The following is a 25,999-nucleotide window of genomic DNA, read 5'->3' as shown; positions in this document are numbered from 1 at the left end:
TCTGCCTAATCCTCTCCTTCTCCATAGCTATGTAGAATGAGAGAGTGTTATGGTCACTATCACCAAAATGCTCTCCCACCACAAGATCTGATACCTGCCCCGGCTCGTTTCCGAGCACCAAGTCTAGAATGGCCTCTCCCCTCGTCGGCCTGTCAACGTACTGCGTTAGGAAACCCTCCTGAACACACCTTACAAAAACAGCTCCATTCAAATCTTCTGCTCGAAGGAGGTTCCAATCAATATTAGGAAAGTTAAAGTCACCCATTACAACAACCCTACTGCGTCCACACTTTTCCAAAATCTGTCGACCTATGCTTTCTACAATCTCCCTGCTGCTATTGGGGGGCCTGTAGTAAACCCCTAACGAGGTGACTACTCCCTTGCTGTTCCTAATTTCCACCCATACTGACTCAGTAGGCAGATCTTCCTCGACAATGGAATCTATGGAATTCACTACCCGAGTGCAGTGGATGTCTGGACGCTGAATAAATTTGAGAGACCCTGCTTTAACAGGTTAAAGCGTTATTGGGAACAGACAGTAAAGTGCAGTTGAGAACAGCCATGATCATATTAAAATGGCAGAGCAGGCTCTAGGGCTTGAATTGTCTACTCCTATTCTTGGAGCCTTAAAAGGGGTGAGGGAGAATGGTGCCAGACAGACAAGGTCTTCTGGCCAGCAGGTAACTCTACAATCAGTCAGGGGCTTGATCCTAGTCCACTGTAGATGCTAATTCAAAGGCATCTCTTTAGTGGAGGAAATACATTTAGTCATTAGAAACAGTTACATCTTCTAACAAAAGCAAAATGCTGCTGTTGCTGAACATCTGATAGACAGCAGAAAATGCTGGAAAGATTCACTAAGGTATTATTGTGGTTGCAAACTTCAAGTGTCATTGTTCTGAAACACAACTTTCTCACACCACGATGTTTTTTGTGCACCTATCACATGTACTTATTCAGTATACATAAAATCAGTGCAGTAGTGAAAGTTCAAGGTTGCTTCCCAAGGTTTTCCCCCCCTGCCCCCGCAAGAGTTAGTTTCCAGCAATGAGTTGTGCAAGGGACATTTCTCAAACATTTCAAGAGAATAACTTTGTTGTAAGAGCAATCTTTATTATAAATTGCATTTTGTTCAGATGTGTAACTGATTTTAACCTTGAATGTTTGTGGTCATTTCACAATTTAATCACAGACTCAGACAGGTTCAGGATTAACATGAGGTTAGACCATTTAAAGTTACTGATTGTGACACAACACAAGCACTTGCTTAAATACAAACATCACTTCTTCCATTCATTCTTCTCATAGTCCCATTTGGAAGCAAATCCCTCAATCGGGTTTATTTGCATATCCAACATTCTTCTGGCCTGCTTTTCCTTCCATTCCTCACTTAAGGTGTGTGGCCTGGGAGGGTACACTGTGGAAATATGTAGAAACAATGTTTAGTCGATACACAAGTATCATTCTCAGATTTTACACATTGTACAGGCAGTATACGGTCATCTAAAATTGTGATCAGCTATATTTTTAAATCATTCATGAAATGTGGGTGTCACTGGTTATATGTCCATGCTTAATTTCCCATAGGGCAGTAAAGAGTTAACTTTGTCATAGGTCTGGAGTCACATGTAGGACAGACCAGATGAAACAGCATATTACATTGTGAACCAATGTGTGTTTTGGACAGTCAAAAGAAGAAAAAAATTCTTTCACTGAATTCAAAATTTCACCATCTGCCATGGTGGGATTTAAATCCATGATCCCCAAACATTAGCCCAAGGTTGTGGATTATTAGTCTTGTGATGTTACTGTGTCACTACCCTCCCCTGAAGTTATGAACAAACAAAACCTGCTTCTATCACAAGAGGGATAGAAACAAATTCTTGGGTCAGAAAAGGGGGGCAATTGTGACTAGTTTCTTGTTAAAAGGAGAAGCGGTGGTAAAAGAACAGATTTTGAATGTAAAGTTGAACATACAAACATTAATAGGCAAGTACTTTGTTGTTCAATGATATGCTGTGTGGTTTGTGACCCCAGTTCCATTAACCTGCCTCTATCCCATCTCTTAATCCCTATAGTTAAGGAATACCATCCTTGTTTGTGTAATTTTGTCTCATGTATTAATCCCTGTATCATTACTTATTAATCTACACAGCATCCCAAAGTGACCACATGCTTCATGAGCTATTATTGCAGTGAGTTTAACCAGGGCTTTTATAGGTGATGAGACTTCTGCTCTCACGTATTCTAGTTTATGCATCAATATTCCATTTCTTTCTCAATATTCGTGACATTTTAATGATCTGTGTCTAGACTAAAATCTCTCTAGCCGTCCACTGTTTTTAGCTTTTCATTAAAGTACTGTCATATCCATTATGACAGAGGTGGATCATTTTGCAATTTCCTGCACTAAAATTAATTTGCCATCATTCTGACCACAACATAAAATTACAATGATATTAATAGGTTTACTATTTCTATCATCTAAGTTCTTTCATGAACATAACCAAAATCAATAGTCGAGGCCCAATCTAGTTTCTTGCAGAACAGAATTAGTCACATCCTGCCAGTGAGAATATCTGCCCATTGCTCCTCCCTTCTGTCTTTGCCAATCTGCCAATTTACTAATTAGGCCAAAAGGTGTCTTCTATTCCATGACCTTAAGCTAACAGTTTCCTATGAGAGAATACATTAAAATGCCTCTGAAAGCCTCTATAAATAACATCAGAATATTTTCTTGTCAAGCACTGAGTCATCCGAACTATTTAATCAGATTAATCAAGCATGGCCTACTCTTGACAAGTCTATGGTGGCTCTCTCACTACCTGGCATTAACCACTTGTCAGGTGGCAAACTTATAATTTCATTTTTGTTTTATTGAATTCAAAGTCTAAGTGATGACCATGAAACAATTATTGATTGTTATTAAAAAAAAATCTGGCTTTTTAATGCTTTCCAGCATTAAAACTGCCATCTTAACCTGTTTGGCCTACAAATGGCTCCAGATCCACAACAACATGGTTCACAAACTCATTTCTGGAATGAACTAGCTAGCCATTGAATTATAATCAGCCATTAGAAAGTTGGGGGGTGGTGGTGGGAAGCACTGTGTAACTGGATGGACCACCAGGCAACAAACCTAGACAACAGAAATAGAGTTATAAAGATGTACAGCATGGAAACAGACCCCCCGGTCCAACTTGTCCATGCCAACCAGATATTCTAATGTCGTCCCATTTGCCAGCATTTGAGCCATATCTCTCTAAACCCTTCCTATTCATGCACTCATCCAGATGCCTTTTAAATGCTGCTATTGTACCAGCCTCCACCACTTCCCCAGCAGCTCAACCCAGACACACACCACCCACCATGTGAAAAAACTGCCGCTTATGTCCCTTTTAAATCTCTCCTGTCACCTTAAAATCATGCCTTCTAGTTTTGGACTCCCCTGCACTGGGGAAAAGACCTGTCTGTTCACCCTATCTACACCTCTCGGGATTTTATAAACCTCTACGAAAGGACACCCTCAGCCTCTGAAGCTCGTGGAAATATAGCTCCAGCCTGTTCAGCCTCTCCCGAGAGCTCAAACCCTTCAACTGTGGTAACATACTTGTAAGTTTTGTTTTATAAACCCTTTCAAGTTTCACAACATCTTTCCTACAGCAAGGAGACCAGAACTGAACACAACATTCCAACAGTGGCCTAATCAATGACCTATACAGCCTCAATGACCTCCCAACTCCTAAACTCAATGCACTGGCCAATAAAGGCAGGCATACCAAATGCCTTCTTCACTACTCTGTCTGCACAAGACTCCGCTTTCAAGGAACTATGAGTCCCAAGGTCTCCTTAGAACATAGAACAGTACAGCACAGAACAGGGCCTTCAGCCCACGAGGTTGTGCCGACCATTGATCCTCATGTATGCACCCTCAAATTTCTGTGACCATATGCATGTCCAGCAGTCTCTTAAATGACCCCAATGACCTTGCTTCCACAACTACTGCTGGCAACGCATTCCATGCTCTCACAACTGTGTAAAGAACCTGCCTCTGACATCCCCTCTATACGTTCCTCCAACTAGCTTAAAACTATGACCCCTCATGCTAGCCATTTCTGCCCTGGTAAAATAGTCTCTGGCTATCAACTCTATCTATGCCTCTCATTATCTTGTATACCTCAATTAGGTCCCCTCTCCTCCTCCTTTTCTCCAATGAAAAGAGACCGAGCTCAGTCAACCTCTCTTCATAAGATAAGCCCTCCAATCCAGGCAGCATCCTGGTAAACCTCCTCTGAACCCTCTCCTAAGCATCCACATCTTTCCTATAATAGGGCGACCAGAACTGGACGCAGTATTCCAAGTGCGGTCTAACCAAAGTTTTATAGAGCTGCAACAAGATCTAGACTCAAACTCAATCCCCCTGTTAATGAAAGCCAAAACACCACATGCTTTCTTAACAACCCTGTCCACTTGGGTGGCCATTTTAAGGGATCTATGTATCTGCACACCAAGATCCCTCTGTTCCTCCACACTGCCAAGAATCCTATCCTTAATCCTGTACTCAGCTTTCAAATTCGACCTTCCAAAATGCATCACCTCGCATTTATCCAGGTTGAACTCCATCTGCCACCTCTCAGCCCATCTCTGCATCCTGTCAATGTCCCGCTGCAGCCTACAACAGCCCTCTATACTGTCAACGACACCTCCAACCTTCATGTCATCTGCAAATTTGCTGACCCATCCTTCAATCCCCTCATCCAAGTCATTAATAAAAATTATAAACAGTAGAGGCCCAAGGACAGAGCCCTGTGGAACACCACTCACCACTGACTTCCAGGCAGAATATTTTCCTTCTACTACCACTCGCTGTCTTCTGTTGGCCAGCCAATTCTGTATCCAGACAGCTAAGTTCCCCTATATCCCATTACTCCTGACCTTCTGAATGAGCCTACGATGGGGAACCTTATCAAATGCCTTACTGAAGTCCATATACACCACATCCACAGCTCGACCCTCAACTTTTCTAGTCACATCCTCAAAGAACACGATAAGGTTTGTGAGGCATGACCTGCCCTTTACAAAGCCGTGTTGACTGCATTTGATCAAGCCACGCTCTTCCAGATGGTCATCAATCCTATCCCTCAGAATCCTTTCTAACACCTTGCAGATGACAGACGAGAGACTTACTGGTCTGTAATTGCCAGGGATTTCCCTATTTCCTTTCTTGAAGAGAGGAATTACATTTGCGCCTCTCCAGTCCTCAGGTACGACTCCAGTGGAGAGCGAGGATGCAAAGATCCTCGCAAGTGGCGAAGCAATTGAATTTCTCGCTTCCCAAAGCAGCCAAGGACAAATCTGTTCCGGGCCTGGCGACTTGTCAATCTTAATGTTTGACAAAATTTCCAGCACATCAGCTTCCTCTATCTCTATCCATTCCAGCATGCACACCTGCTCTTCAAAGGTTTCAGTCACTACAAAGTTCGTTTCTTTCGTAAAGACAGAAGCAAAAAACTCTTAGGGCTTCCCCGACCTCCTCAGACTCCACATACAAGTTCCCTATGCTATCCCTGATCGGCCCTACTCTTTCTTTGACCATTCTCTTATTCCTCACATAAGTGTAAAATGCCTTTGTGCTTTCCCTAATTCGTTCGGCCAAGCCTTTCTCGTGTCCCCTCCTGGCTCTCCTCAGACCATTTTGGAGCTCCTTCCTTGCCTGCATGTAATCCTCTCTAGCTGAGCTTGACCCTAGCTTCCTCCACCTTATGTAAGCTACCTTCTTCCTTTTCACAAGAAGCTCCACTGCTCTCGTCATCCAAGGTTCCTTTATCTTACCCCTTCTTGCCTGTCTCAGAGGGACATATTTACTCATCACTCACAACAACTGTTCCTTAAACAGTCTCGACATGTCTATAGTTCCCTTACCATGGAACAATTGCTCCCAGTCCATGCTTCCTAACTCATGTCGAATCGCGTCATAGTTTCCTCTTCCCCAATTAAATATCCTCCCATTTTGCCTAATCCTCTCCTTCTCCATAGCTATGTAGAATGTGAGGCAGTTACGGTCACTATCACCAAAATGCTCTCCCACCACAAGATCTGATACCTGCCCCGACTCGTTTCCGAGCACCAAGTCTAGAATGGCCTCTCCCCTCGTTGGCCTGTCAACGTACTGCATTAGGAAACCCTCCTGAACACACCTTACAAAAGCAGCTCCATTCAAATCTTCTGCTCGAAGGAGGTTCCAATCAATATTAGGAAAGTTAAAGTCACCCATTACAACAACCCTACTACGTCCACACTTGTTCAATAACATTCTCCAGGAACTTATCATTAAGCACAAGTCCTGCTGATTTGTCCTACCACAACCCAGCACCTCACACTCATCTAAATTAAACTCCACCTGCCACTCCTCAGCCCACTGGTCCATCTGATCAAGATCCCATTGTACTCTGAGGTAACCTTCTTTGCTATCCATTACACCAATTTTGATTTCATCTGCAAACTTACTAACTGTACCACCAATATTCACGTCCAAATCATTAATATAAATACCAAAAAGCAGTGGACCAAGCACTGATTTTGCAATACACCACTGGCCACAGGCCTCCAGTCCTAAGAACAACCCCCTCACCACCACCCTCTGTCTTCTATCTTCGAGCCAATTTTGTATCCAAATGCCTGTTCTATGTACTCCATGTGATCTAACTTTTCTAAAAAAATACCAACATCTAAATCCTATTCCTCAGAATCCCCTTGGACACAGCGTACCCACTGGCAACGTAAGTCTCACCAATTTATAGTTCTCTAGCTTTTCACTACCACCTTTCTTAAATAGTGGCATCTCTTTAGCAAATCTTGTGGTTTACCAAATCTTCTGGCACCTCACCCACATTGACTGATGACAAATATCTCAAAGGGTCCAGCAACCACTTCCCTAGCTTCCCACAACATTCTAGGATACACCTGTTCAGTTCCTGGGAATTTAACTACACTTATGCATTTTAAAGATGTCCAACACCACCACCTTTGTGATATGGAAGCTTTAAAGATATAGCAAGTTTTGAGCTTTAAGCTATCACTATTTATTTCCACTAATTATCTAGTTCCCATATCCGTCTCCACAGTAAACACTGATGCAAAATACTGCTTTTGTTTCACTCCCATCTCTTGTGGTTCCACAGATAGGAAGCCTTGCTAATCTTTGAGGAGCCCTATTGTCTCCCTGGTTATTCATTTGTTCTGAATTTATTTGTAGAATACTTTTGGACTCTCCTTAACCCTAACTTTGGCAGATATCTCATGTCCCCTTTCTGCCCTCCCAATTGCCCTAGAGTATACTCCTACTGCCCTTATACTCTTCTAGAGATTCAGTCATTCCCTGACATTTGTTTCCTCCTTTTTCTTGACCAGAGCCTCAATTTCTCAGAGATAATGGGAACTGCAGAATTCCAAGATAATAAAATGCGAGGCCGGATGAACACAGCAGGCCAAGCAGCATCTCAGGAGCACGAAAGCTGACGTTTCGGGCCTAGACCCATCAGAGAGGGGGATGGGGAGAGGGAACTGGAATAAATGGGGAGAGAGGGGGAGGCGGACCGAAGATGGAGAGTAAAGAAGATAGGTGGAGAGAGTGTAGGTGGGGAGGTAGGGAGGGGATAGAACATAGAACATAGAACATAGAACAGTACAGCACAGAACAGGCCCTTCAGCCCACAATGTTGTGCCGACCATTGATCCTCATGTATGCACCCTCAAATTTCTGTGACCATATGCATGTCCAGCAGTCTCTTAAGTGACCCCAATGACCTTGCTTCCACAACTGCTGCTGGCAACGCATTCCATGCTCTCACAACTCTCTGCGTAAAGAACCTGCCTCTGACATCCCCTCTATACTTTCCACCAACCAGCTTAAAACTATGACCCCTCGTGCTAGCCATTTCTGCCCTGGGAAATAGTCTCTGGCTATCGACTCTATCTATGCCTCTCATTATCTTGTATACCTCAATTAGGTCCCCTCTCCTCCTCCTTTTCTCCAATGAAAAGAGACCGAGCTCAGTCAACCTCTCTTCATAAGATAAGCCCTCCAGTCCAGGCAGCATCCTGGTAAACCTCCTCTGAACCCTCTCCAAAGCATCCACATCTTTCCTATAATAGGGCGCCCAGAACTGGACGCAGTATTCCAAGTGCGGTCTAACCAAAGTTTTATAGAGCTGCAACAAGATCTCACGACTCTTAAACTCAATCCCCCTGTTAATGAAAGCCAAAACACCATATGCTTTCTTAACAACCCTGTCCACTTGGGTGGCCATTTTAAGGGATCTATGTATCTGCACACCAAGATCCCTCTGTTCCTCCACGCTGCCAAGAATCCTATCCTTAATCCTGTACTCAGCTTTCAAATTCGACCTTCCAAAATGCATCACCTCGCATTTATCCAGGTTGAACTCCATCTGCCACCTCTCAGCCCATCTCTGCATCCTGTCAATGTCCCGCTGCAGCCTACAACAGCCCTCTACACTGTCAACGACACCTCCGACCTTTGTGTCGTCTGCAAACTTGCTGACCCATCCTTCAATTCCCTGATTACTGATAGGTCAGTCCAAGGAAGACGGACAGGTCAAGGAGGTGGGATGAGGTTAGTAGGTAGATGGGGGTGCGGCTTGGGGTGGGAGGAAGGGATGGGAGAGAGGAAGAACCGGTTAGGGAGGCAAAGACAGGTTGGACTGGTTTTGGGATGCAGTGGGTGGGGGGGGGGGGGGGGGGAGGAGGAGAGCTGGGCTGGTTGTGTGGTGCAGTGGGGGGAGGGGACGAACTGGGCGGGTTTAAGGATGCAGTAGGGGAAGGGGAGATTTTGAAACTGGTGAAGTCCACATTGATACCATTAGGCTGCAGGGTTCCCAGGCGGAATAAGAGTTGCTGTTCCTGCAACCTTCGGGTGGCATCATTGTGGCACTGCAGGAGGCCCATGATGGACATGTCATCTAGAGAATGGGAGGGGGAGTGGAAATGGTTTGCGACTGGGAGGTGCAGTTGTTTGTTGCGAACTGAGCGGAGGTGTTCTGCAAAGCGGTCTCCAAGCCTCCGCTTGGTTTCCCCAATGTAGAGGAAGCCACACCGGGTACAGTGGATGCAGTATACCACATTGGCAGATGTGCAGGTGAACCTCTGCTTAATGTGGAATGTCATCTTGGGGCCTGGGATAGGGGTGAGGGAGGAGGTGTGGGGGCAAGTGTAGCATTTCCTGCGGTTGCAGGGGAAGGTGCCGGGTGTGGTGGGGTTGGAGGGCAGTGTGGAGCGAACAAGGGAGTCACGGAGAGAGTGGTCTCTCCGGAAAGCAGACAGGGGTGGGGATGGAAAAATGTCTTGGGTGGTGGGGTCGGATTGTAAATGGCGGAAGTGTCGGAGGATGATGCGTTGTATGTGGAGGTTGGTAGGGTGGTGTGTGAGAACGAGGGGGATCCTCTTGGGGCGGTTGTGGCGGGGGCGGGGTGTGAGGGATGTGTTGCGGGAAATACGGGAGACGCGGTCAAGGGCGTTCTCGATCACTGTGGGGGGGATAGTTGCGGTTCTTGAAGAACTTGGACATCTGGGATGTGCGGAAGTGGAATGTCTTATCGTGGGAGCAGATGCGGCAGAGGTGGAGGAATTGGGAGTAGGGGATGGAATTTTTGCAGGAGGGTGGGTGGGAGGAGGTGTATTCTAGGTAGCTGTGGGAGTCGGTGGGCTTGAAATGGGCATCAGTTACAAGCTGGTTGCCTGAGATGGAGACTGAGAGGTCCAGGAAGGTGAGGGATGTGCTGGAGATGGCCCAGGTGAACTGAAGGTTGGGGTGGAAGGTGTTGGTGAACTGGATGAACTGTTCTAACTCCTCTGGGGAGCAAGAGGCAGCGCCGATACAGTCAATGTACCGGAGGAAGAGGTGGGGTTTGGGGCCTGTGTAGATGCGGAAGAGGGACTGTTCCACGTAAACGTAAAATTCCATTCCCAATTCCTCCGCCGCATCTGCTCCCACGATAAGACATTCCACTCCCGCACATCCCAGATGTCCAAGTTCTTCAAGAACCGTAACTATCCCCCCCACAGTGATCGAGAACGCCCTTGACCGCGTCTCCCGTATTTCCCGCAACACATCCCTCACACCCCGCCCCCGCCACAACCGCCCCAAGAGGATCCCCCTCGTTCTCACACACCACCCCACCAACCTCCGGATACAACGCATCATCCTCCGACACTTCCGCCATTTACAATCCGACCCCACCACCCAAGACATTTTTCCATCCCCACCCCTGTCTGCTTTCCGGAGAGACCACTCTCTCCGTGACTCCCTTGTTCGCTCCACACTGCCCTCCAACCCCACCACACCCGGCACCTTCCCCTGCAACTGCAGGAAATGCTACACTTGCCCCCACACCTCCTCCCTCACCCCTATCCCAGGCCCCAAGATGACATTCCACATTAAGCAGAGGTTCACCTGCACATCTGCCAATGTGGTATACTGCATCCACTGTACCCGGTGTGGCTTCCTCTACATTGGGGAAACCAAGCGGAGGCTTGGAGACCGCTTTGCAGAACACCTCCGCTCAGTTCGCAACAAACAACTGCACCTCCCAGTCGCAAACCATTTCCACTCCCCCTCCCATTCTCTAGATGACATGTCCATCATGGGCCTCCTGCAGTGCCACAATGATGCCACCCGAAGGTTGCAGGAACAGCAACTCTTATTCCGCCTGGGAACCCTGCAGCCTAATGGTATCAATGTGGACTTCACCAGTTTCAAAATCTTCCCTTCCCCCACCGCATCCCAAAACCAGCCCAGTTCGTCCCCTCCCCCCACTGCACCACACAACCAGCCCAGCTCTTCCCCCCCACCCTCAATTTCTCTAGTCATTCAGCAATCCCTACAGCTATCAGTCTTGCCCTTCAAAGTAACAGAAACATACTGTCTCACCACAATGAGCATAACACAAGCCAAGCAAAAAATTAGCTGGCAATTCTTCAGTCATTTCTCTGCTGGTACATCACATGACTGTACAAAGTGAATTACTACGCATTTTATAATGGGCCTATCAGGTATGTACAATAAAAGTAGAATGGAAGATAGGAGGCCAATGAGGGCAGCACTGAGATGATTGGATCAGACAGTAACAAAATGCAGATTTGGAGGATTTTATAACAAATAAGGACAAGGATTTAGGAGCAGATCTCCAGTCTTTCAAGCCTGCTCCACTATTCAGTGAGCACCTGGCTGACCTTCTAGCTCAATCTCATCTTCCAATCATTCTCTAGCTTCCTTAGCGATAACATGTGGTCTGAAACTCAGCTCAAGGACAAACAGGAACCCAAAGTGCTGTCCCATCTAATTCAACATCAAGTCAGTGGCTAGAGATTGAGGTGCAGCAAGTTCTTCCTCATCTAAGCGATCAAACAAGCAGAGACAGGGAGGGAGGTTGGAGTTAGACGTGCCTGACACCAGCATAGCTGTGCAACGTGACCTGATTGCAGATGACATTCTGAGTGAGTGAAGGTAAATAGAAATTGGTGGCATCAAGGATAGATTGCCTGGATACACCGGAAGGAAGGAGTTGCAGCAGGAACAGAAACCAATGCAGGTTCACAACACTTTACTTCTATTAAGAGTACGTGGAGTATTTTCTAAAAAAAAGACAATTTTGTTGAAAATTTTTGTCCTGTGCTCATCAGGACAATAATTGGAAAGCCAATAGCAATGCCTCTATCAGATTGTTTGTTTGGCACATCTAATCAGCACTTTCCTCTCATTCAATACAAGTTCTAGTTTTCCCAGGAGTTAGCAATTTTTTTTTTGCACATTATCCTGACAAGTGCTAGATGAAAAGCTTTGTTGAGATGTATCTTTTGTTCCGCAGCAATAGCAACATTTTGAAGCATCTTTGAAGCATAGTCCTTGTTATGAAATAGGATACATGGCAGCCACTTTATATACACTTCTACTGAAATGCTACAAAGATGCAAAGAGCAGATGATCAGTTTTCTTTGAAAAGTGGTAACAGTTGAGACAGATATTGCCCAAGTCCCTCTCCCTCAAGTTGCGCCATGGGACTGTGGTGAAGAAAAAAGTCGGTGTACTTCATGGTGATGGACTGTTAGCCTGGTCTCTGAACTCAAGTCCCTGAAGCAGGGACTAAATCGTCTATATTGTGAGGGCTACTCGCTGAGCCACAGTCAACACCTTTATACGGCTTAGTCTATATTGTACTGTTTTGGACAAACAGGCAAAATTCAGTATCACCAACCAGCCCATGCTTTTATGGGTTGCCCCATATTTTTCCCATTGTCCTACGTCCCTTATCATTTCTTCCTCAGACATTGTCGTCATGTTTCCAGAGGTTTTCAATGTAATTGCACTGCCTCTGTTGGCCACAAGGCGATGTTGCACTGGAGTTTCTGAGAAGCACATATAGCCACCACCATATTTACAGGGAGTACAGGAGGAGACTCACCAAAGGCCTTCTGCCACCACACAATCAGGCCAGTGAATCCGATAAAGATTAAGGCTCCACCAAGCACTGTCTTCCATTCGTTGTTCGACTGAACCATGTCATGGTAGCTCTGATGAAAAGCGATGCGATACACTAGGATAAAACACAAGCACCAGTAAACAACCCACTGTGTCCCTGCCTATACTCCCTGTGCACTTCACCCACAAATCAAATTGAGTCCCTTACAGGGCTCCCATTAGAATTAGCTATTGTCTGATATGAACCTCACAGCATCTTCTTTTCTGAGCTGTCAAGGAGAGATTTGGGCACACTGCACACACACGTTGTCTGTGTTCATCCCTGAAAATTACAGAGGCAGGACCAGAATCTCTGGAACAAACGTGAGATGTTTGGTAAAGAAATTTCTTCCCTTTTCCAGTTGGTCCCGAGCACTTTGATAAGGTTCCCCATGGCAGGCTAATGGAGAAAGTGAAGTCGCATGGGGTCCGGGATGCAGTAGCCAGATGGATAAAAAAAAACTGGCTACAGCAGGAGTAGTAGTGGAAGGGGGTTTCCCAAAATGGAGACCTGTGACCAGTGGTGTTCCACAAGGATCTGTGCTGGGACCACTGTTGTTTGTGATATACGTATGTGATTCAGAGGAAGGTATAGGTGGTCTGATTAGCAAGTTTGCAGACAACATGAAGATTGGTGGAATAGCAGATAGTGAAGGGGACTGTCAGAGATTACAGCAGACTATAGATAGACTGGAGAGTTGGGCAGATAAGTGGCAGATGGAGGTAAATCCAGGCAAATGCAAGGTGATGCGTTTTGGAAGATCCAATTCAAGAGCAAACTGTACAGTAAATGGAAAAGCCCTGGGGAAAACTGATATACAGAGAGATCTGGGTGTTCAGGTCCATTGTTCCTGAAGGTGACAATGCCGGTCAATAGAGTGAGCAAGGCAGCATATGGCATGCTTTCCTTCATTGGACAGGGTATTGAGTACAAGAGTTGGCAGGTCATGTTGCAGTTGTACAAGACTTCGGTTCGGCCACATTTAGAATACTGCGTACAGTTCTGGTCACCTCATTACCAAACAGATGTGGATGCTTTGGAGAGGGTGCAGAGAAGGTTCATCAGGATGTTGCCTGGCATGGAGAGCATTAGCTATGAAGAAAGGTTGAGTAGATTAGGATTATTTTCATTAGAAAGACGGAGATTGAGGTCTACAAAATCTTGAGGGATATAGACAAGGTGGATAGCAAGAAGCTCTTTCCCATAGTGGGAGACTCAATTACTAGGGGTCATGAGTTCAAAGAGAGAAGGAGGAAAGTTTATGGGAGATATGCGTGGCAAGTTCTTTACCCAGAGGGTGGTGGGTGCCTGAAGCACGTTGCCAGCGGAGGTGGGAGACGCAGACATGATAGTGTCTTTTAAGATGTGTCTGGACAGGTACATGGATGAGCAGGGAGCAAAAGGGATACAGACCCTTACAAAATAGATGACAGATTTAGACAGAGGATCTCGATCGGTGCAGGCTTGGAGGGCTGAAGGGCCTGTTCCTGTGCTGTAATTTTCTTTGTTCACCCTGGACCGGACATAATACAGTGAATTAGACAATAACACTGGGACATGTTTTTCCCTTGACCAATTAAACGTGCATGCCCTTTATCTGCTCCCTGACAGATAGAATGAGCTCATGGAGTGTGAACCTAGCTATGTGTGCATGTGCATTGACAACAAGTATTGATGCCCATGAAATGAGCAGCTACAATTGTACAGATTACAGTAGAACAGCTTCTGGAGGGGAAAAATGACAAACTGATCAAACGAAGCATACTGTTCTCAGCTCAGGAATGAGTAGAGGAAGTTTCAGTCTGTACCTAAACCTGTTTGACCCTGAGTCAGGAACACTCAAATCTAACACTGACTCAAAATTCCTCTCCCAGCAACAAGACACAATAGAGAAAAAGCTCAGAATGCAAAAGACACCCATTACGCTTACGTGCGATTTTCTCTTCATTGGTCAGGTTCTTCCAAGACCCTTTTTCCTTTTCTTTCAGGGCTGTCTGTTCTGTATTCAGCTTCCGTACATAAGGAACATCAGGGAGAGGAGTATCTCTCCGATCACAGTACATGGGCATCGAGAGGTCTTCACTTTTAGCAATCTCTGAGGGAGAAAAAAGGTACAGCCATCAGTTTGTTCATCCACTCATTTATATGCTGTCTTGTCAACTATAAAGTTGGTATTCTGGAAGATTTAACGGATTCACTGCTGATTCGCCTCTGTCATTCTTGAAGTTTCATATTCACTGATCAATCTCTCCTACTATCTTTAACCCATCCAGGTACCAGAGGTATCAGCACAGCAGGCCAGGCAGCATCAGAGGAGCAGAAAAGCTGACATTTTGGGTTGGGTCCCTTATGAAGGGATGTCAGCCTTCCTCCTCCTCCTCCTCCCCCCCGATGCTGCCTGGCCTGCTGTGTTCATCCAGCTCCACACTTATCTCAGACTCCAGCATCATAAGTTCTTACTATCTCTGACCAGAGGTGTCGATTCAGGCAGTGGGTTCCTCATATCACAAGCTTGATTCACACACTAAACCAAATTTTAGACTGAAACTGTTCTCTTGGTGTAATGAATATGGTAATTATGATTGAGGTCTGAGCCATGACAATATTAAACTATTTATCATGAACAGATCATACAAATCTACAGTGTCTGTTTAAGACACATTAAAAATACCAAAGATGCAATAATCACAAGTGGACTTAGCAGCAACCTTCCAGAGAAGTTAAATGCAGCTACAGAAATCAACACATCACTGAACTCCTGATAAGGCAGGAGTTGTTAACTATTGTCCTTTAAATTGCCACAGGGATTTACTCTAAGAAAAACCCATACGTGATAGAATAAGTTACTCCCATCCTGCACGATGATGTTAATAATTTTCCACATAACTTCTAAGGTAGGCCATAGACAGTTGTTTACATACAATGCAAGCCTTCGTCTCAATGGTAACTTAAGCACAGTCACATGACTCTGAACCCACCTGCCTTTTTTTAAGTTCGGAAACTCTGGTAGCATATTCTTGGTGCAGTTTACAGGGAGTTTCACTCTATCTAACCATATACTGTACCCATCCTGGGAGCGTTTGATGGGAGACAGTGTGGAGGAAGTTTTACTCTTTGTCCAATGCTGTACCATACTTGTCCCGGGGGAGTGACTGATGTTAACTGTCTCATTCCTCAGCACTAACATGCTTTGAGTGAGCAGCTCAAATTGAAAACAAAATTGGAAAGTTTGTCAACAATAATTTAATGTGAAAAACTCCTTGCTCATTTGGACTGTTTCCAGTTACATTTTACTGCTCCTGAGTCAACCAAACAGGAGATAAACGTTCACCCCAACAACTTGGCTCAGCCATGAAGTAGCATTGTTAGCTGTGGCCAAGGGGTCTCTGTTTAGCAATACACAACTCGGTGACTTTCCACATGTGCTCTGTATTTCTAGCAACATGGCCGAAAGCACTATCTCAAGGGCCACAATGTCATACCTCAGAATGCCTAATGAGTTTGAATCCTCTATACTCTCTGTCCTGCTTTTAAGCTCACATATGATTCCTCTCCTGATGCCACTTTTAGCGTGATCATTTTGAAACCGCTAACATGTGCCAATAGTCACTCAGGGAGCCATGTTACAAGGCTAAACTCAGATAGTGAGCTTTAGCTGTTTAATTAACCATGGGGGGGGGGGGGGGGGGGGGGGGCAGTCCAGCCTTCACTAGATTGCTATACTGATATACCTAACCACAATAACTTAGTCCTAAACAGGAAGAGGAAGTCTGGTAGATTCTGATCCAGGCTTGGCCCTGTCTCCTCCTGTAGAGACCATTACACCCTATCTGACCCAATACACAATGTGAGCTAACGGCAGGGACTCTGACCAACAGGATTCAGCAGGTGGTCTCTGCAGATACTTACCATGACCATGTGCTGCTCGAACACTGACAGCAGATAAAAGACCCCGAGCTTTCAAGACATGAGAACTTCGAAACACAGAGAGCCCCAACATCTACAAAAGAAACAATACACACAATTAAATACATGAGGAACACAAGGAGATTCATTTAGAACAGCACTGGAATGGAGGTTCACTAGAATTTAAAAGAAAAGTACAGCAATACAAAAGCGTGATGGTTACACAGTGAAGGCGCTGGTGATAAACCAGGTTCCACAGATAAAGCACAGCTTCTTCATTCAGACATCTGGTCTTGCCATCTCCTATTCTAACACTGCCTCCTAGTTTGTGTGAAGCTGATACTTGTCCAGAATTTCTTGGCTAATAATATTATCTAACATCTACCAATGATGTGGACAACATGCAACAACTAACTTGTAACCTGATAGGTCTAGGATCTTCAATGGGGAATTTGGCTGGAGTGGGGGCAGGTATTTAATAATGCAACATTAAAAAACAAATAGAATCAGAGTCATGCAATGCAGATACAGACCTCCCGGCCCAACCAGTCCATGTTCCCAAACTAAGCTAGCCCCACCTGCCTGCTCCTAGCCCATATCCCTGCAAACCTTTCCTATTTATAGACTTAGATAAAAATGTCTTTTAAATGCTGTAACAATGCCTACATCCATCATCTCACACGAGCCATCCTTTGCAGAAAATATTTAATCCACCCTCACTCCACGTCTCCTCTCACCTTAAAAATATGCCCCCTAGTCTTGAAATCCACCATCACAGGAGATAAAGAATCTACCATTCACTATCTATACCCGTCATTATTTTATAATTCTCTATAAAGATCACATTTCAACCTCCTATGCTCCAGTCAAAGAAGTCCTAGCTTTTCTTTATAACTCTAACCTTCCACACCCAGCAACATCCTCCTTAGCTTAAAAATGTCCTTCCTATAAAGAGATCACTGAAGAATTACAGGAAGTCAGGGCACTTTGTTAGCACTGAAAAGGCTGCTTTTCTGTTGACCCAAACCCAACAGCTTCCATGTGAAAGATGCTGGTCACCTTTGCTCACATTTAAGAGTCTCCTCATGTCAGTTCAAATGAGCTAATGGATAGAATTTGGCTCATGTCTTAGGCTTAATCAGACAAGTAATTTCCTGTTCAGATCTTATAAGAACATCAGGAACAGGAGTTGGGCTTGGCTAAAGAGCCCCTCAAATCTACGTCATTCAGTACAAACTTTTATTTAAATTCTCAAGTGGGACACGCTGTCAGGGCCAGCATTTATTACCCATCCCTAGATGCCCTTGAACCACTGCAATCCACATGCTGTAGGTAGGTGGGGCCACAATGCCTTTAAGGAGACAATTCCAGAATTTTGACCTGGAGAACCCAAAGGAATGGCAATGCATTTCCAAGTCAGGGTGGTGACTGGGTTAGGGGAATTTGCAGGGGTGGTGTATCTGCTGCACATATCCTTCAAGACGGAAGTGATTGTAGATTTGGAAGGTGCAGTCTAAGATGACTTGGTGCATTTCTGCAATGCATCTTGTAGATAGTAGCAATAGTATGTACTGTGTTGGTGGTGGAGGGAGTGAATGCTTGTGGATGTGGTGCCAAGCAGGCTGCTTAGTCCTGGATGATGTCAAGTGTCTTGAGCGTTGTTGGAGCTGCACTCATCCAGGCAAGTGGGGAGTATGCCATCACACTCCTGACTCGTGCCTTGGAGATGGCAGACAGGCTTTGGTGAGTCAGGAGTGGAGTTAGTCACCGCAGTATTCCTAGTTCCTAGTCTCTGACCTGCTCCTGTAACACTTCATATGGAGAGTTCAGTTGAGTTTTTGTTCAATAGTTAGCTCCAAGATGTTGATAGTGGGGCATCAATGATAGTAACGGAATGTGGAGGCCACTGAATGTGAAGGCAATTGGTGGTTTAGGGGGGATGGAGTTGGTGGTGGTGGTGGTCAGAGTCATTTGGTGGTAGAAGGGGGACGACATGGATGGGGATGGACACAGGGCCGCCTTGGTTGCAGAGAACTATTTCATGCGCATTGCCAGGGTTTGCGATTTCAGCTCAGGACTAGAGAGGAACGTGTAGATCGGGGTGGGGGGTATTCAGCTTCATTGCCACTAGCACCTACATGGGCAGGGAAAAAAAATGGGTGCAAGAATGGGTCCACATGGGTGCAAGAAGGATCAGGCTCGACATTGAAAAGCAAAAATCTCAAAAAGGCAATGGTCTCTGGATTATTATCCAAGGTATGTGAAAATTGGCACAGGGAAAGGATCAGTTGATAAAATGCATGACTAGGTTTGGCATGGGAGAAGTGGATTCAGATTCACGGGTCATTAGCACTAGTACAGAGGAGAGTGGGAGCTGTACTGCTGGTAGAGATTTCAGCTGGACTCCAGTGAAGGGGCAAATGTACCAGTAAATCGTATAACTCGCAAAGTAGAGAGGGCTTTGAACTACAGGGGCCGCAGGGAGCAGGGTCATGACAAGGAATATTGAAGAAATTATAGGGAAGTGACAAAACAATAGATTAAGCTAGCAATAAAAAGGTAATTATAATCAGAGTATGGCAGTGATTACCAACTGAAGACTGGGCCAACAGACAGGATCAGGGTTTACTAAAACTGTAAAAATACTGGATTAAGTGTTCTGTATCTGAATGCCCACAGCAGGTTATCTGCTTTGTTGCAAGCACCGCTCAAATAAAGGTTCAAGAGAAAACAGAATGAAAATAAGCCAGAAACAAAAGACAGACTGTAAAAATTTGTATAAAAAAACTGTCAAAAGGGGAAACAAAAGCAAAAATAATTGAGCAGTCATGAGCATTGATAATGGGGAAATAAGGAAATGGTAGAGAAACTAAAATTCTGTGTTTTGTCTTCACAGAGGCAAAAACATACTCATGGAAAATATCATGCGACTGGTGTGAACAAGGAGCTGCAAGATATGAAATATTAGTATTAGTTAGAAATTAGTATTCAGGACCTTACGATGACTTAAAATGGATAAACCCCTGCGACGTACTGCTCAGTGCTAAGAGAGGTGGCTGTATAGTATGTGCATCATTGCTCCATCTAACAAATTCTAGTGTCTCTGGAATGGACCCTATTAGATTAGAAGGAGACAAATATAATCCCACTTTTGAAGAAAGGAGGTAAGAGATAACCGGAAACGGCAGGCCTGTTATCCTAACCGTCAAAGGAAAGTGAAAGAATCTATAAATAAAGAATGCACAATAAACAGGACATTTGGAAAAACAGAAGAATTGGGTGGAGTCAACATGAATTTATGAAAGTGAACCATGTTGACAAATCTGTTGGCACATTTTTGGGCACGTAACTAGCAGAATAGTTCAGATAGATGTGGTATATTTAGATCTTCAGAAGACTTTTGGTAAGGTCGCGCAGGGTGTTGGTAAACTAGAGACTGTGGCTTTGGGTGGAATATGTTAACATGAATTAGGAAGCAGTTGACAGATCTCTGGAGAACAGATGGAAGAAGTGTGTCATTTTCAGATTGGCACATTGTGACAAATGGGCTACAACAAGAGTTAGTTCTCGAACAGCAGCTCTTCACAAACTATCAATTTTTAGGATGTGGCAACTAAGCGTAACATTTTCAAGTTCACAGATGAGAAAACTAAGTAGGCGTGTAAGTTGTGAGGAGGATGCAAAGTCAATGCAAGGGCATTTAGAGGTTTAAGTAAATGGGCAAAAATTTGGTAGAAGAAATACAATGTGGAGAAGTATGAAGTATCCATTCTGGTACAGAAAACACAAACAGAGTATTTAATCAGAATCCCTAAAGTGTGGAAACTTTTCTTAAATAGTGAGAGGCTAGGAAGTGTTGGGAGTTCAAGAGGACTTGGTTGCCTTTGTTCATAAATGACTGCATGTTGACATGCAGGTGCAGCAAATGATATGTTGGCTTTTATTACAAGGGGATCTCTGTACAGCAGAAGAGAGATCTTACTCCAATTACGTTGGGTTTGGCAAGACCACACTTCGGGAGTATTGTGTGCAGCTTTGCTGAAGATGATGATAGGAGAGTAATGAAGTTGACCAGGCAGATTTCTAGCATGCAAGTATTGTACTATAGAGTGGTCTCATGTTTTCTGAGTTTAGAAAAATGCGAGGTGATCTCAAACAGTGAAAACTCTCATAGGGCTTAACAGACAAGTGCATAGAACATAGAATAGTATAGTACAGTACAGCACAGGAAGAGGCCTTCTGGCCTCTGGTGTTGTGGCAAACATGATGCCAAACTAAACTAATCTGTTCTGCCTATCCTTATCCTTCCATTCCTTGCATATTTATGCACTTATCTAAAAGTCTCTTGAATGCCCCCATCTTTTCTGCCTCCCTGGCAACACGTTCATGATCCTTTGCTTACAAATGCCGCATCTGATGCCACCTGAAGGAGAAGCAAGACTCTGAAAGATTAGGTCTTCAAATAAACCTGGTTGACTATAGCCTGATGACGTGTGATTTTTGACCCTCTCCTTCCTGTAATGCAGCAACCAGAATCAAAAGCAATACTCTGACTGTGGCCTAACCAAAATTTTATAAAGCTGCAACATGACATCCTGGCTCTTATATTCAATTCCCCAACCAATAAAGGCAAGCATGCCATATGCCTCCTTTACCACTCTCTACTCGCATGTAGACTTTGAGAGCTACAGACTTGAACCTCAAGATCCAAGATGCAATGCACATTCTCTTGTCTGGGCCAGGCAGGTGTTGAGTACCAAGTGGCAACTAGGATCAATCTCAAAAGAGGCAGGACATTTTGAACTGAGATGAGAAAGGATTTCTTCACTCAAAAACTGAAGTTTTTGAATTCTCTACCCCAAAGGGCTAAGCAGGTTCAGCCACTGAGGTTGAGATATTTCTACATATTTATAGTGTCAAGGGACATGGGGACAGTGCAAAACAATGGTGACGCACTAGAAGATCAACCACAATCTCAGTGAATGGCAAAGGTGGGTATAATTACAATATTTAAAAAGACATCTGGATGTGTATATGAATAGGAAGGGTTGAAAGGGTTACGGACCAAATGGGACTATGTCAGATTGGTATCACTGGTTGGTGGCCAACAATTTGGGCCAAAGGGGTCCTTTTCTGTGCTGATGACTAACTGGTTCCTAGTGCATTGCCCATGGCTGTACCTCCACTAGAGTCTGCTTAAACTTGAGAAGAAAAGCTAAAAACTTGGGGATTAACTGTTCCTTAATGCATTCCCCACGTCAACACCTGAGCTATCATACTTGTGCAGTACAAATTGTTCCCTTTGAAATGTGGTATTCTTGCACCTGCCCCAATGACAGCAAAATGAAAAAGTTCAAAATTCCATTTGATCTTTAAAAACCCAATCACTGTCTATACAACAATGTAGCATTCACAACTCAAGGGTAGAAAACTACAGAATTTTTCAACTCTGAGGACATTTTTCATCTCAGCCGTGAATGGCCAATTCTGCAGTATTAGACTATTCCCTTCATTTCCAGGTGGTCCAATCAGCAAAGATGCCCTTTTACAACACAGCCTGCCAGGACTTCTCAGAGTCTTATCTGTTTCAATAAAAGTCACCTCTCACTCTTAAACTTCAGCAAATATAGATCATATTCCCTCAGTTACTTCCCCCATTAGTCAACTCTCTCATTCCAAATCAATCCAATAAACCTCCAATGAAACACTAAGACAATTCTCTCCTTCCTTTGTTTGGAAATCAAAATGGAACAAAGGACTTGAGCTGTCATGAATTGAGTTGGTTCGTCAAAATTCATTCAGATCAAAAAAAGAATTTCAAACTTTGCAACTGGCATAAAACTGAATGGTATGGTTAAGACTGTGGAAGTTAATGAAATATTACAAAAAAAATGACATTAATAACTTGCAGGATGGACATTTAAACAGCAAATTAATTTCAACACAGAAAAGTGAGAAGCAGTGCATTTTGGAGATAAGAATAAGGAGGACACAAGAGTCCAAATGGAGGTGGGGGACAGCAAAAGGGACCTTTAGCTCTGCATCCATAGATGCTTATTATTCAGTCATTGGACGAGGGTGTCACTGGCTAGGCCAGCATTTACTGCCCATCCTCAATTACCTAGAGTCAACCACGTGGCTGTGGGTCTGGAGTCACATGTACACCAGACCCCGGTAAGGATAGAAACAGTAAGGATTGCAGGTGCTAGAAGCTAACGTCAATAAATGTGGTGCTGAAAAAGCACAGAAGGTCAAGACAAAGTCAAAGGAGCAGGGAAATCAACATTTCAGGCCAGAACCCTTCATCAGTCCTGTCTCCATCCTTAGCTGCTCTGGTCGACATTAGACTCCAGACAGAGAATAATGTGGTTGACTCTTAACTGCTGTCTGGGCAGTTCAGTCCTGACAAATGGTTTCAGCCCAAAACATTGACTTCCCCGCTCCTCGGATGCTGTCTGACCTGTTGTGCTTTTCCAGCTCCAGAGGAAAGGATGGAAATTCCGGAAGGACATTAGTGAACCAGACAGGGTTTTCCCTCACCATCAGAAGCGGTTTTATCATCATTAGATTCTTAAATTCCGTATCTTGTAAAACAAAATTGAGTTCAAACACCACCCTCTGCCATTGCGAGCTGTGAACCCAGGGGCCGAGAACATTAGCTGAGTTTCTGGATTAACAGTCCATTGATAATACCTCTCTAATTTTGAAAGATCTCTTACAGCTCAAAATTATTCAAAAGAAATACAGGTTAATAAGTCTGCAAAAATACTAACAGAACTTTGGGATTCAGTTTCAAAAGGAACAGAATTAAAGAATAAGGACATTACTTTAGACTTGTATTAAAGACATTGTTGGACTCTAAATGGAATACTGGGCACAACATAATTTCCCCAGGGACAGGGGAGAAGATGTAATATTTTGTACATGCAGGATACCAGATCAAAAATTATGGAGGAAGGCTGAACAAACGGGGGTTTTTCCTCCAGGCAGAAGACCAGGTGGTGAGCTGAGAAAGCTTTCAAAATTAGCTAGGATGCCAGTGGACTAGACATAACCACGTTTCAACTTAAAAAGCAAAAATCAAAACCAGGGTAAAATGTTACAAAATAGTTAGAAATAAATCCAACGGAATTCAGGAGAAACACTTTACTAAGACAATGTGAAACTCACTTCCACAAGTAGCAACTCAAGCAAATAGCCGAAATGTCTAAGAGGAAACTGGATGTTTTGTGGGACAAAAAAAAGAAATTGCAGGATATCGTCTGGGCCCGAAACATCAGCTTTCCTGCTCCTCTGATGCTGCTTGGCCTGCTGTGTTCATCCAGCTCCACACACTTACCTTGGCAGGATATGTCGATGGGATTGATAGGGAGAGAGGCCTTAAACCCAGGTACAACCGAATGGCCTACTTCCGTTCCGAATTTGATGTGATTGTGGGCTGACAGAGCTTCAGATTTTTGAAACCCAATCTTGACGTGACCTAATCATCACCTCAAACACTTCTTTTGCTTCACAAACTGGCTGACGTGTATTGATTTCACATCAGGGGGGAAAAAAGCTTAAAACGTGCTTTTATAGCCTCAGGTGTTTTCCGATAGTGATGGCGCCAGAAAGCGACATGATTTATCGCAGAAAGGCAAATGTTTTCCTCCTAGAAACGATTGCAAGGCTCCGGTCGACACTGGCCGTCCACCATGCTACTAGCGGATAGATGTTATTCCAAACCAGAGGCCTGATACACAAAACACACACAATCCTCACTCTGCTTGCCCTCTACAATCCCATCCGCTAGATTCTCGCTCTCTGCGCCACAGTCTACAGGTCTTCTAATGCATCGTTTTCTTTATTCCCGCGTGTCCTCATCCTACCCTTTTGCTGATTTAAAAAAAAATCACACACACACGCATTTTCCTCCTTCCCATCCCCCCCTCTCTTCCTCGCTCCATTTCTGCTCAATTTCCCCCCTAATTCCCTGATACCTCTTGGAGTGAACTCGTGGTTCGATTTGTTTTATTTTGGAGGGGGGGGGGGAAAAAGAGAGATTTGATCCCACTCGGTCTTATTTTTAAATAACTAACACTGTCGTAGAGAGACACAAAGAAAGGAAAAAAGGGGAATTTAAAAAGAAACCTGGTGTCCTGTGTGACCTTCCAGAGGCGGAAGAGGGAGGGAGAAAAAAAGGGATATTTGTCCAGCTTCAGAACAGCTCGGGATTTGTCTCCTACCTTGAGAGCTGAGGGTTGGAGTGTTTATTTGCAGGCGGAGGGAAAGGGGGGAGAGAGAAACGGGTCTTACCGTACAGTCTGAGCCTGGACTGGTCTGTGCTAAAGCAGGGCCTTCTCGCTGTAAGAAAGCTGGGCTGAACTGGGCGGAAAACACAGCCTGTCACACACAGGCGTCTGCTGACAACCCTCACCACGGCATCATGGGAACAGCCAGTATTAAACTTTACAATTTTTTTAAATAAACCTTTATCCGCACTCCTCACTGACCCCCCCCCCCCCTACCCTTCCAAACTCGGGACCACTGAAAACTTTCCCAGCCAGCAGCCAAGCTTCAGCCGTCTCCAGATCCCACTGCCCCCGCCCCAACTCGCTCGATCCCAAACTTCGACCCTCCGCCCCGCGGCCTTCCTGGCTCCTCGCCAACTTGCCTTGTGCAGCTCGGCAAGACCCCTCTGCAATCGTTTCGCACTTTAAGTGTTCTGGCTGGGGCGAGGTGGGCTACAGTCAATAAATAACCCCAAGTGGAAAACACTGAACTGGTTCGGGTAGCGCGTCTTCCCTTCTGCTTTATACCATCCCGGCCTCCAAAAAAAAATCAATTGGGCCGGCTCATTTATGGAAGGCCTGCATTCAAATAACGCCCGAACCGGTTTGCAGCCAGTGAAATACTGTACTTGGTGGTGTCTTTGATGCGAAGTTAGAGGTCAGTTGGATTTGAAACAGGTCCCACAGACAGCGATGAAAACCTCCTGTAGTTGTTTGATTGAGAAATGTTGGCGAGCACACCGGGGCACAGTGCCCTTCCTTCAACATAAGGCTGAGGGATCTTTTTAAACAGTGCCGCTCTCCCTACAATAATGCATCGAATGTCAGGGTTCAAACACTTAATTCTCTGGAGTTGAATTTAAACTTTCTGACTGAAGAGAGATTGTTGCTCACCGAACCCCAGCTGGAAAAAAAACCTAACTGGAAAAAGTTGCCAGAAAAATCATTATTCACTCTCTCCCTCGCCCTGGCCGCTTCCCCCCATAATCTCATCTTCAGTCAGATTTCAAAGGCCAATGTTGGCCTGCTGGTTTACCGTCAACTGCCGATCTGTCTGGGCCACAGAAAAGCACCATCAGATCCTGCTGTCATCTGCCAAAACTGCTCACTGCAAGATAAACTTGGGATTCTTTTCTCTCTTACACACTGTCCTCTTAAATATCTCTCCCAACGTCAATTTCATCAATGTCTTTGTCATTAAGATTGACACTATCTGATCAGGTGCTCCCCACCCCGCGATTACACCAGCCAAGCTGGCTAACTTCCTTTAATGCCCTAGGACCAGGC

The 25,999-nt window shown here is 44.7% G+C and overlaps 1 protein-coding gene across 3 annotated transcripts; it reads right to left on the bottom strand.

The window, feature by feature from the left end:
• Positions 1–1,092: 1,092 nt before the first annotated feature.
• On the bottom strand, positions 1,093–25,460 carry LOC125461600 (cytochrome c oxidase subunit 4 isoform 1, mitochondrial-like). Of its 3 annotated transcripts, none has more exons than XM_059652873.1 (5): positions 25,342–25,460; positions 16,446–16,536; positions 14,467–14,631; positions 12,480–12,611; positions 1,093–1,417 (listed from the first exon to the last, which is right to left on the bottom strand). In XM_059652873.1, the coding sequence occupies exons 2-5, from the start codon at positions 16,534–16,536 to the stop codon at positions 1,281–1,283; spliced, it is 525 nt and encodes a 174-aa protein (XP_059508856.1). In that variant the 5' UTR covers positions 25,342–25,460; the 3' UTR covers positions 1,093–1,280. The 3 variants fall into 3 exon arrangements, with proteins under 3 accessions (XP_059508856.1, XP_059508857.1, XP_059508855.1); XM_059652874.1 differs by lacking the exon at positions 25,342–25,460 and adding an exon at positions 25,096–25,232; XM_059652872.1 differs by lacking the exon at positions 25,342–25,460 and adding an exon at positions 24,738–24,940.
• Positions 25,461–25,999: the final 539 nt, after the last annotated feature.

Source organism: Stegostoma tigrinum, chromosome 19, assembly GCF_030684315.1.
Source record: "Stegostoma tigrinum isolate sSteTig4 chromosome 19, sSteTig4.hap1, whole genome shotgun sequence".
Taxonomy (NCBI): Eukaryota; Metazoa; Chordata; class Chondrichthyes; order Orectolobiformes; family Stegostomatidae; genus Stegostoma; species Stegostoma tigrinum.
Note: the sequence above shows the minus strand (reverse complement) of the source record. Positions and strands in the feature narration are given on the sequence as shown.

Bases quoted from the DNA above. Each gene is read 5' to 3' on its own strand.
- LOC125461600 (XM_059652873.1), bottom strand. From the start codon at position 16,536: ATGTTGGGGCTCTCTGTGTTTCGAAGTTCTCATGTCTTGAAAGCTCGG. The intron at 14,632-16,445 runs GTAAGTATCTGC...TTTCTCCCTCAG, and splicing joins TCGAGCAGCACATGGTCATG to AGATTGCTAAAAGTGAAGAC. The intron at 1,418-12,479 runs GTGAGTCTCCTC...ATATTTCCACAG, and splicing joins GTGGTGGCAGAAGGCCTTTG to TGTACCCTCCCAGGCCACAC.